Source organism: Sapajus apella, unplaced genomic scaffold (assembly GCF_009761245.1).
Source record: "Sapajus apella isolate SASKATOON/1434 unplaced genomic scaffold, GSC_monkey_1.0 scaffold2, whole genome shotgun sequence".
Classification (NCBI taxonomy): Eukaryota; Metazoa; Chordata; class Mammalia; order Primates; family Cebidae; genus Sapajus; species Sapajus apella.
This window is the reverse complement of record NW_022436942.1, coordinates 64,844,853-64,857,582: the sequence shown is the minus strand read 5'-3', so window position 1 is coordinate 64,857,582 and position 12,730 is coordinate 64,844,853. Positions and strand designations below refer to the sequence as shown.

At 43.1% G+C, this 12,730-nt stretch overlaps 1 protein-coding gene across 5 annotated transcripts in view; it reads right to left on the bottom strand.

Annotated features, from left to right (window-relative positions):
* RFX4 (regulatory factor X4) overlaps positions 1 to 12,730 on the bottom strand; it is a 178,533-nt gene that overhangs the window by 62,277 nt on the left and 103,526 nt on the right. For all 5 annotated transcript variants that reach the window (XM_032285761.1, XM_032285754.1, XM_032285765.1 and 2 more), the window contains one exon: positions 5,732 to 5,895. In XM_032285761.1, the coding sequence (XP_032141652.1) occupies positions 5,732 to 5,895 (164 nt within the window). The remainder of the gene's footprint in view (positions 1 to 5,731; positions 5,896 to 12,730) is intronic.

Here is a 12,730-nt window from a genome sequence, read left to right as displayed (position 1 = left end):
TTAAGGACCTACAAAGAGACTTAGACTCTCACAGAATAATAGTGGGAGACTTTAACACTCCACTGTCAATATTAGATCAACGAGACAGAAAATTCAGGAAGATATCCAGGACTTGAACTCAGATTTGGACCAAGTGGACCTAATAGACATCTACAGAATTCTCCACCCGAAATCCACAGAATATACATTCTTCTCAGCACCGCATCGCACTTACTCTAAAATTGACCACATAATTGGAAGTAAATCACTCCTCAGCAAATGCAAAAGAATGGAAATCATAACAACCAGTCTCTCAGACCACAGTGCAATCAAATTAGAACTCAGGATTAAGAAACTCACTCAAAACTGCACAACTACATGGAAACTGAACAACCTGCTCCTGAATGACTACTGGATAAATAATGAAACGAAGGCAGAAATAAAGATATTCTACAAAACCAATGAGAACGAAGACACAACATACCAGACTCTCTGGGACACATTTAAAGCAGTGTCTAGAGGGAAATTTATAACACTAAATCTCCACATGAGAAGTGAGGAAAGATCTAAAATCAACACCCTATCATCACAATTAAATATGACTAGAGGAGCAAGATCAAATTCAAAAGCTATCAGAAGACAAGAAATAACTAAGATCAGAGCAGAACTGAAGGAGATAGAGACACAAAAAGCCCTTCAAAAAATCAATGAATCCAGGAGCTGGATTTTTGAAAAGATCAATAAAATAGATAGACCATTAGCCAGGCTAATAGAAAAGAGGGAAGAATAGAATACATGCAATAAAAAATGATAAAGGGGATATCACCACTGATTCCACAGAAATACTAACTACCATCAGAGATTACTACAAACACCTCTATGCACATAAACCAGTAAATCTAGAAGAAATGGATAAATTCCTGGATACTTACACCCTCCCAAGACTAAACCAGGAAGAACTTGAATCCCTAAATAGACCACCGACAAGGGCTGAAGTTGAGGCAGCAATTAATAGCCTACCAACCAAAAGAAGCCCAACTCCAGATGGATTCACAGCTGAACTCTACCAGATGTACAAAGAGGAGGTGGTACCATTCCTTCCGAAACTATTCCAAACAATACAAAAAGAGTGAATTCTCCCTAATTCATTTTACAAGACCAACATCATCCTGATACAAAAACCTGGCAGAGATACAACTAAAAAAGAAAATTTTAGGCCAATATTCATGATGAACATCCATGCAAAAATCTTCAGTAAAATACTGGCAAACTGAATGCAACAGCACCTCGAAAAGCTTATCCATCACAATCAAGCAGGCTTCATCCCAGGGATGCAAGCCTGGTTCAACATATGCAAATCTATAAATGTAATTCACCACATAAACAGAACCAAAGACAAAAACCACATGAGTATCTCAACAGATGCAGAGAAGGCCTTCGACAAAATTCAACAGTCCTTTATGCTAAACACTCTCAATGAACTAGGTATCGATGGAATGTACCTCAAAATAATAATAGCTATTTATGACAAACTCACAGCCAATATCATACTGATTGGGCAAAAACTGGAAGCATTCCCCTTTGAAAACTGCAAGTAGACAAGGATGCCCTCTCTCACCATTCCTATTCAACATAGTATTGGAAGTTTTAGCCAAAGCAATCAGGCAAGAAAAAGAAATAGGGGGTATTAAATTAGAACAAGAGAAAGTCAAATTGTCTCTATTTGCAGATGACATGACTGTATATTTAGAAGATCTCATTGTCTCAGCCCAAAATCTCCTTAAGACGATAAGCAACTTCAGCAAAGTCTCAGGATACAAAGTCAATGTGCAAAAATCACAAGCATTCCTACACAGCAATAACAGACAAACAGAGAGCCGAATCAAGAGCAAACTCCCATTCACAATTGCCACAAAGAGAATAAAATACCTAGGAATACAACTAACAAAGGATGTGAAGGACCTCTTCAAGTAGAACTACAAACCACTGCTCAAGGAAATAAGAGACGACACAAACAGATGGAAAAACATTCCATGCTCATGGTTAGGAAGAATCAATATTGTGAAAATGGCCATACTGCCCAAAGTAATTTATAGATTCAGTGCTATCCCCATCAAGCTACCATTGACCTTCTTCACAGAACTGGAAAAACCACCTTAAACTTCGTATGGAACCAAAAACAGTCAGCATAGCCAAGACAATCCTAAGCCAAAAGAACAAAGATGGAGGCATCCTGCTATCTTACTTCAAATTATACTACAAGGCTACAATAATCAAAAAAGCATGGTACTGGTACCAAAACAGAGATATAGACCAATGGAACAGAACAGAGGCCCCGGAAGTAACACCACACATACACAACCATCTGATCTTTGACAAACCTGACAAAAACAAGCAATAGGGAAAGGATTCCCTGTTTAATAAATGGTGTTGGGAAAACTGGCTAGCCATATGCAGAAAACTGAAACTGGGCCCCTTCCTTACACCTTATACAAAAATTAATTTCAGATGGCTTAAAGATTTAAATATAAGACCTAACGCCATAAAAACCCTAGAAGAAAACCTAGGCGATACCATTCAGGACATAGGCATGGGCAAGGACTTCATAACTAAAACACCAAAAGCAATGGCAACAAAAGCCAAAATAGAGAAATGGGATCTAATTGAACTTAAGAGCTTTGCACAGCAAAAGAAACAATCACTAGACTGAACCGGCAACCAACAGAATGGGAAAAAATTTTTGCAAACTGCCCACCTGACAAGGGGCTAATATCCAGAATCTACAAAGAACTAAAACAAATTTACAAGAAAAAAACAACCCCATCAAAAAGTGGGTGAAGGATAGGAACAGACACTTTTCAAAAGAAGATATTTATGTGATCAACAAACATATGAAAAAATGCTCATCATCACTGGCCATTAGAGAAACGCAAATAAAAACCACATTGAGATACCATCTCATGCCACTTAGAATGGCGATCATTAAAAAATCTGGAGACAACAGATGCTGGAGAGGATGTGGAGAAATAGGAACACTTTTACACTGTTGGTGGGAGTGTAAATTAGTCCAACCATTGTGGAAGGCAGTGTGGCAATTCCTCAAGGATCTAGAAATAGCAATACCATTTGACCCAGCAATCCCATTACTGCATATATACCCAAAGGATTATAAATCATTCTATTATAAAGACACATACACGTGTATGTTCACTGCGGCACTGTTTACAATAGCAAAGACCTGGAACCAATCCAAATGCCCATCAATGAGAGACTGGATAAGGAAAATGTGGCACATATATACCATGAAATGCTATGCAGTCATAAAAAAGGAGGAGTTCATGTCCTTTGCAGGGACATGGATTAATCTGTAAACCATCATTCTCAGCAAACTGACACAAGAACAGAAAACCAAACACCCCATGTTCTCACGCATAGGTGGGTGTTGAGCAATGAGAACACATGGACACAGGGAGGGCAACATCACACATTGGGGTCTGTTAGTGGGTGGGGTTCTAGGGGAGGGATAGCAGGGGTGGGGAGATTGGGGAGGGATAACATTGGGAGAAATACCTAATGTAATGACAGGGGGATGGTGAGGGGGGGATGGAAGCAGCAAATCACCATGGCATGTGTATACCTATGGAACAATCCTGCAAGATCTGCACATGTACCCCAGAACTTAAAGTATAATAATACATACATACACATAAATACACAGACACAGACACACAGACACACAGACACACAGACACACACACACACACACACACACACACACACACAAATTAGCCAGACTCTGTGGTGCATGCCTATAGTTCTAGCTACTATGCAGGCTGGGGCAGGAGGATCACTTAAACCCAGGAGTTTGAGGCTGCAGTGAGCTATGATCAATGATCGCACCACTGCACTCCAGCCTGGGTAACAGAGCAAGACCTCATCTTAAAAAAATAATAATTGGCCAGGTATAGTGGCTCACGCCTGTAATCCCAGCACTTTGGGAGGCTGAGGCGAGTGAATCACCTGAGGTCAGGAGTTTGAGACCAGCCTGGCCGACATGGTGAAACGCTGTTTCTACTAAAAATATAAAAATTAGCCGGCCATGTGGTGCACACCTGTAATCTCAGCTACTCAGGAGGCTGAGGCAGGAGAATCGCTTGAACCAGGGAGGCAGAGGTTGCAGTGAGCTGAGATTGAGTCATTGCACTCCAGCCTGGGCAACACGAGCAAAACTCCATCTCGAATAATAATAATCTTTCTTTCTCTCTCTCTCTCTCTCTCTCTCAACCTGATATAAAAACCTACAGCTAGCTTCGTATTTTATAGTGAATACCAAATGCTTTCCCCTTAAGGTCAGGGGAAATGCAAAGATGTCCACCCTTGCCTAGGCTAGGACATCATCCTAAAGATTCTAGCCAGTGCAATAAGATGGGGGTGGGGAAAAGGTATACATATTTAAAATCACACACACATAGAGCAGGAAGCACTGTGAAGTTGGAGGCAGAGATTATAGAGTGATGCGTCTGCCAGCCAAGAAACCAAGGGTTGCTGACAACACCAGAAAGCAGAAGACAGCCACGGCATATATTCTTCCTCAGAGCCTCAGTAAGGAACCGACCCTGCCAATGCTCGATTCTGGACTTCTGGCCTCCAGAAGTGTGGGAAAATAACTTTTCTGTTGTCGTTTTAAGTCACCCAGCCAGTTTGTGGTAATTTGTTGCAGTAGTCACAGGAAACTAATACACTCCACCACGTTTTCAAAAAAAAGAAAAGGTAAATAAAATGTCATTCATCACAGTGTTGTTTGTAATAGGACAAGACTGGAAATTTCAAGATAACTGATTAAATGCAAGACGGTGGAACTCTATACAGTTGTAAACAAGAAAAAAGCTCCTTATCGTTGGATATGGAATGTGCTCTGTAACAGTTCCAACAGGAAGGAGTGTCCAACAGGAAATACACCCAAATGGATGGGTGTATTTACAAGGGACATGTCACAAAAGTGTGGACGGGGTAGAGGGACTATAAGGGAGACTGCTGCAACCTAAGGCTGGGAGCACAGGCTCTCACCCACTCTGTGCCCAAGGACAACCTAGAAAGTTGCCTGGAAGGGGACACAGCCCAGTGAGGGAACCCGGCCAGCCCAACACAATCTCACAGCGAGGAGGCCAGAGAATCCATCTCCTGACTTCAGTCTCCTCCTTCCATCCCTCCCTGAGAGGCACCTTGTATGGTGGCCCAGGGGTAGCATATGCCCCATCCCTGGCCCCAGCAGAAGGCAGCATGAAGTGTGGTGGAGGGTGCGTCTGGAGGGACATGGAAACCATCCAGCATAAACTTCAAGGTTAAGTTGTTTGGTTTTAGAGCAAGGCACAGAACAGTATATAGCCTATGTCACCATTTCAGTAAGAAAAAGAGTATAGTATATGTATTAATTACATGCGCATATCAGATCTGGACAAATGCCAGAAAAATCATTACATTTGATGCTCTGGGAAGGGACTGGGGTGTCTGGGTAACAGGAGTCTGGTGGGGATATTGCATACTGTACATCTTATACCTTTGAATTTTAAACCACACAAATGGTTCAAAATATTAACAGTTTATTTATAAACTGTTAATTTTAAAAGTTCAATATTAATGGTCTTTACCAGGGAGGCCTCTGGACAGTGCATGATTATAATCCATAAAAGAGAAGCAGAACAATCCCTTCTATGGACCAGCCATGAAGGAAGAGAAGAATAAGCATGCCCACCTGTCAGGTAATGCCTGCAGCACGGTGGGCATCAGCACCCCGGAGATAGCTTTGTAGAGGATGGAGTCACACACGCCGACAATGTTCACCACTGTGGAGGAGCCCAGCACAGGCAGCATGTGAGGCGGCATTCCTTGCCAAAAGTGCAGAAGAAAACTTTGAACCTGTATTGACCCACAGAAAGAAGAACCATGAGGTTACCCAGGGCCCTCCCAACAGAAGCTTGGGACTCCACCGAGGCCAACCCAATCTGCAATGCTGTCATCAACTTCCTCTGCAGCAGCAGAAGCTACCCTCAGCCTGCCGTGTTGGAGGAGGCCCTGGGAGTTTCTCCTGCTCCAAGTCTTCCCTCTGCCTAGGCATGCAACATGCTCACTGCTGGGGCACTACCTAGCCTGGCAGGCTGGGGTCTCCACTGCCCCAAAAGATGAAGCACTTTCACTCATCAGCCCCTTCAGTGCTTACTGGGGTCTGGGAAGTGTTTAAGGAAGGGAAGGTGGGACATTGTTTTTTAAAAGGTCGGAGCACTAGTACTCACTATTCTTTGAGCCCACTGAACTTCAGGGGCCCCTGGGTATTCTGGGAAGGAAGGGAAAGACATGGGAGTCACAGGTAAAAGGAGTGTGGTTGAAGAGAGGAGAGTAGGTGCCACACACACAAAATTCTCCTGATTCAAATTGGGTCAAAGATTGGGTCAAGCACAAGAGGCTTTTCATATCAGAAGTCTTCCATTTCCCAAAGATCCCTTGTCAGTGGGTGCCATGTGGGATGCTAGATGGTGATACCTGGGAGGTAAGCTATGTGGGCACATGAAGTTTATGTGATTTTTTTTTTTTTTTTTTGAGACAAAGTTTCGCTCTTGTTGCCCAGGCTGGAGCGCAATGGCGTCCTCTCAGCTCACAGCAACCTTCACCTCCTGGGTTCAAGGAATTCTCCTCCTGCTTCAGCCTCCTAAGTAGCTGAGATGATAGGTGCCAGCCACCACGCCTGGCTAATTTTTGTATATTTAGTAGAGATGGAGTTTCACCATGTTGATCAGGCTGGTCTTGAACTCCTGACCTCAGGTGATCCACCCACCTTGGCCTCCCAAAGTGCTGGGATTACAGGCGTGAGCCACTGCGTCCAGCCGAGACTGATTAAAAATCCCCAAACCACTAGCAAAGAACCAGAATATAGCAGGCACTCAAAAATGTGATTATTATAATTAATATGATGATAGCATGACCTTGAGCCACATTGCTACTGAATGAAGGGCAGAGTGAATGTCTAAAGCAGAGAATCCCTTGTCACCTCCTCTACATCTCTGTCTTTTAACCGTGGGTTAGAGGTTGGGGAGAGTAGAATAGGGGGTGGAGGGGTGGGAAAGGTAAGGGAAGTGAAGAGAAATACTAGAAGATAGTAACTGGTGTATATAAAAGCATTCGAGAATATCTAGACTTCAGCTAACAGCTAACATCCGCAGCACATCTTCAGTTGGGGAGCAGCCCATCTTGAAGCTGGGGAACACAAACTCTGAATTTTTATACATTCCATTGGGTTTGACTTGGTTTCTGAATCATGTTTCCTTCTCTCTCCAACAGATGGCCACTCTCGAGCTCCATATGTAGCATTATCCACATCCCTGGTTCTCCAAATCAATCCTGATTCGGTGTGGCAGACAGCTGAGTCCCTCTGGTCTAACACTTTGGAGCAAGTATTACTGCCATTGGCTTTCTTTTTTGGGAGGACAGAGTCTTGCTCTGCCACCCAGGCTGGAGTGCAATGGTGTGGTCTCTGCTCACTGCAACCTTTACCTCCTAGGTTCAAGTGATTCTCCTGTCTCAGCTTCCTGAGCAGCTGGGATTATAGGTGTACACCACCATGCCTGGCTAATTTTGTATTTTCTTAAGCAGAGACAGGGTTTTGCCATGTTGGCCAGGCTGGTCTCGAATGCCTGACCTCAGGTGATCTACCCGCTTCATCCTCCCAAAGTGCTGGGATTACAGGTGTGAGCCACTGCACCCAGCCGCCATTAGCTTTCTTTATTACTTACTATATGCCAGGTACTTCACTTAGGTTCTTTCATATAGTAGTCATAATACTATAGCTGAGAATCATTAATCTTATTAGCAGAGAGATGAGTTGTCCAAAGCCAGTCAATCAGGGAATGGATGAGATAGAGCCTATTTCTGCCTCAGTCCTTCCACAGTCTCTCTTAAGGCTAGTTTGTTCTTCACATGGTAACTGGATTTCTACCCCATTCTTGAGGCCTGGGTCTCTCCCTAGGCTGTTGCCTACTTCCCAGCTTTCTGCCCCTGCCCTGGTAACCTGTAGCATCCTTAAGACCTCTCCAAGGAGTAGGGCCTAATTTTCCTCTGACCAGGCTGCCTCTGGCTAGTGAAGCCATGCCCTGACTCTAGCCTGGTGACTCCATCTCAGCCTCCTGTGAATAGGCAGCCCTGATGCCTGCAGCCTGCCTGGACTTCCCAGTGGAAAGCACTGGCTGGAAGGCTTGGAGGATAAGGAACGGGGAGAAAGGCACGCCCCTCTGACTTCCTAGGAGGAAAGTGGTGGTTGCTGAAAACATGATTATAGTAGTGAATGAAGTCGGGTCTGTAAATCGAAAAGACTTCAGTTGGAGTCCTGTTTATTCCATCACAGTGGAAATACTGCAAAGTTTTCGTCCAGATTGAAAATTAAAACAAAATCTGGGTGAGTGAAGACTGACTTGCAGCATTCTAATCCTGGCTCTACTGCCAATGAGGAGTATAATATCTCTAAGCTCCGGTTTCCTTTCTGTGGAATGGGGATACAAGCAGTATTTACTGCATAGGTTTTAGTAAAGATTTCTAAAAAATGCTTATAGTGCTTGGCACATCATAGATGCTTAATAAAAGTTAGCCGTTATTACTATTATTCATGAAGGCACTACCACTACTGGGCTCAAGAGATCAGTGTCCTGCTCTAAGCATTTGAGACTTTATTGCCTACGTTTCTGAGTATCACCCAGCCAGGATCCCTACTGTGGCTCTGCTCACCTATCAAGACTTTTGTTCTGTCATTGAAACACCTGGTGGCTGACTATTAGTGTGGCCTGAGCCTGGAGATGGCCACAGCTTTTGGACAAGGTACTTCCCCTCCAGAGGACCCTCCACTGTCCCCTGATCCCAGCTCACTCCCTGAGCCTCAGCCTCAGGTCAGGTCCTGGGCCTTCTTGTCTGCTCTTCTAACTCTGAGTAAGAAGCTCTGCCCAGTTGATTCTTGAGTTGATAGATTCTGAATTCATTTGCCTTACTTAGCTCTTCTTGCAGGCAGCCTTACCCCCTTTTTGATATGAGCAATTGCTAGCAGAATGTCTGGAAATGATCAGCTGTTGTGTGAATTCAAACAAATCTGTGCAAAATCAGTGTCCTTAGCAGGCATCTGTCTGTTTGACGCCTGTTCAAGCTGCACAGGGAAGGCTGATCAGTCCTCAGTTTCCTGAGTGGCTTCTGTAAAAGGTGTATTCTCCAGTTTTGACCTCCCTTCCTACACTCTGCATTTTAGGCCATTTTTTTGTCCAATAATACTTTCTCCTCCAGCTGAGAAGGAAAAGGAAGGAGGGAGAATAGCCTTAGCTCAAGCACTAAGGCTTGGATATTAGGTGTGAAATGGACAGACAGTGTTTCCCTGCAGAAGGTGGAGCTGACAGGATCTCCTAGTGGACTGGATTTGAAAGGTGAGGGAAACGGGATAATCAAAGTTTGTGGCTTAGGCAATTGGGTGGAGAGTAGTGGCAATCTAAGGCTTGGGGAAAACAGATTTGGGGCAGAAAATTAAGAGCTCTGGTTTGGCTTTGTTAAGTTAGATTTTGAGTCAATTGAATCTGGAGCTCAGTACTAAATATATAACTATGAGGGTTACCAGCTTTTGTAAAATGAAGATGATGTCTTCCTACTATTAGGGTGAAATAAGATAACTTATGTAAAATGCTTGGCATCATGTTGGCATTTAACAAATGGAAACATTATTAGGTAGAAGGGAAAGTTCTGATAAGTTCTCCTTACACCTTGCAGCATAAACAGCAAAAGAATCAGAGGCATACAATTCCAAATTACCTAAAGTAAGTTTCCTGAGGTGTCTGTTTCAGCCTCCTGAACCCTCTGCCTTTTGTCTCTCGGCTCAGTGAAGTATTAGGAGATGATTTCCTTAAGAATGCCAACCAAATTTTCTATTTCTTTTTCCATGTTAATATTTAGTTCATTCTGAATGTCAGCATCTTATGGAAACACATCTGATGGCTTGCAATTGGGGTCCCTAAGTGCTACAGGATTGGAAGGATCTCAATAAAATAATTACAAAAATGCCTACCATCTATCATGTTCTAGAACAAAATCAGACACATTACATATACAAGTTCATGTTTACTAGAAGGTAGGTATAATTATTATTTTCATCTTGTAGCAAAAGAAATCCAGGCTCAGAGAGGTTAAATGCCTTGCTCAAGGTCAAAGGATAGTCAGTAGGGGATTTGGGACTCAATCACAAGACTATTGAACTTTACAGCTTATTGTGCAATGTAGTCTGGAGAAGATGTTCCTGAGTCCCCAAATGCAGATTTGCATTCTTTAATTGCTTGACAGTGTTATATGCCAATGGCATTTCTACACCTGTTGGTCTATTCATCCACTCATTCACCCAACAAATATTTACTGAGAGCCTAAAAGTATGGCTGGATAGGATACAGTAGTGAACAAGATAGATGAGGTTCCTGCCCTCAATGATGGTGGTAGAGACAATGAACAAGTGAACAAATCCAATAATTTAGGGCGTGATACTAGCATAAGTTGTAACCTCAACTGATATTTAAGACCTGGAAGACTTGAAACAAACTGTAAAGTCAAGGTGTACCAGATGCATCCACCATCCATTCACCAATGACTTTTCTCAGCTGTAGGAGAAAGCCATGCTCATCAGAGGTAAAACATCTCCCTTCATTATTCTGTGGCTGAGAAGAATGAGTCACATCTTGATTAGCCATCTTAAAAGCAGCCACCAAATATTCCTGCCAGTGGGGTAGAAAGAACGTTGGACTAAGGGTGTCAGGTAACAAAGGATCTTGTCATACTTTTGGCCTTAACTAACTGTGTGACCTTGGCCAAGTTTCCCCACACTCTGGTTGATACATCTGAAAAGAACAAGCTTTTGTATGACCGTTTACAGTTCACAAAGAGCTTTTATCAGGCACGGTCTTATCTCTTCCTTCTAGTAACACTGTGAATTAAATAGATGGGGATGACTTTTTAAATCTTCATTTCTAGCATGAGGAACTGAGGCTTGAAAGGCAGAGACAGCTCTTGAGTCCAAGCCTGGGACTCGAAGCCTGGCACTCTTCCCATAGCAGCATCTGCCCCTCAGTGTTTCTGGGGCAGAAATTCACCATATATTCTCCATCCTGGTTGCTAGTTGCATGCCTTCCCCTCCCATCCCATAAGCTGTGTCTTACTTGTCTCTCCAATAGTGGATGGGACCCAGTAAGTGCTGGAATTAAGCAAATGAAATGAAATAAAATGAGAGTGGGTTTTGAGGTGAATAAGTTACTTATGAATATAAGGGAGGACTGCCACTCGTTTGTTGTTGGCTACTGTGGCAGTGAGGAAGAGCTGTCCATTAGAGATCTGAGTAGTATAAGCTGCTGCCCAGTGAGGGACCACACTCCCCAGCCCCCTTTGCATTAAGGTGGGGCCATGGGACCAGCTCCCATCAATGGAATATGGGCAGAAGTGCTATTTTATTTCTGAGCTGACAAGGATAAGTAAGGAGCATGCCTTCCTAGTAGTTCTTTTTCCTACCCATCAGCTGAACAGGGTGGAAGGAGCCTGGGTCCCTGATCCACCCTCAGCAACCAGCCTTCTAACTGAGAACAACTGCACTGGATTCTGACATGAGTGGGAAATAAACTTCCAGTGTGCTAAGATTTGGAGAGTTATTCATTACAGCAGCTAGTGTTGTCTTAGCCAGTCATGAATCATTATTTGTCCTGATCTCAGTGATCTCTGGAATGTAAGACAGAGCCAGGTAACAGCTGGAAAGAAAGCAGGGAGTTTTTTTTCTTAAAAGGAAAAAATCTACTGAAATGGTTGCTCAAGTAATTTGAGAGATTTTAAAGGACATTTTAGAAGTCTAGTGGATAAAACTCAAGAGAAGGAAGAACAGTACTTCTTTACCAACATACTGCCATCTCGTCTGGAGCTGTGTCTATGAGCAAAGTGATAGTGAAAGTGCTCAACAAACTCGCTGCTAAAGGACACAGCTGTGGGAACGCAGAAAAGGACAGGAGAGGATTTTGTACCTGACATCATCTTTATACCCCTCCACCTAGAACAGCACCTCCTCCCCACAACACATACACCAAAGGAATCGCTGGGATCTCTTCCACCCATAACCACTGGGTTTTTAATAGCCCTTTTAGGGGCCACATTATCTTCCCTCAGAAAAACAATAAAGTTACATAACTTTATTATTGGTTATTGTTCCTTCATCCTTTCTCATTTCCTCCTCTCCATTCTTTAACTACAATATTTTAAAATAAAATGGACTTCTTACATTGTTTGTATTTAAAGATGGCCCTATTGGTGGGATGTGATGGAAATCTATGGATCAGACCTTGGGAATGGAGGGTCATCAGCTCCAGATGTACCAAAGTGGACATGCCTCAGGAATAGATTAAATATACAAAATAGAATAAAGCTTTATATATATATTTTTTCCAAAATGTAGTTAGCTTCTCTGAATCTATAATCCTGGGTATAATGATATGCTGGCAAAATGGTCTTCCTAGTGTGCTGATAGGGCAGGAGGCAGTTCACCAGTCAAAGGAGGAGGCTGTGCCCACTGCCATACATAGGTAAGAGCTGTAAAATGGGGATAATAATCATACCTGCTTCATGGGATCCCTGAGAGAATGAAGTGAGCTAATGGGTATCCAGGAAGGACTTCCAGATGCCAGGCCTGGCACCTAGCAGGAGCTCATGAAATAGG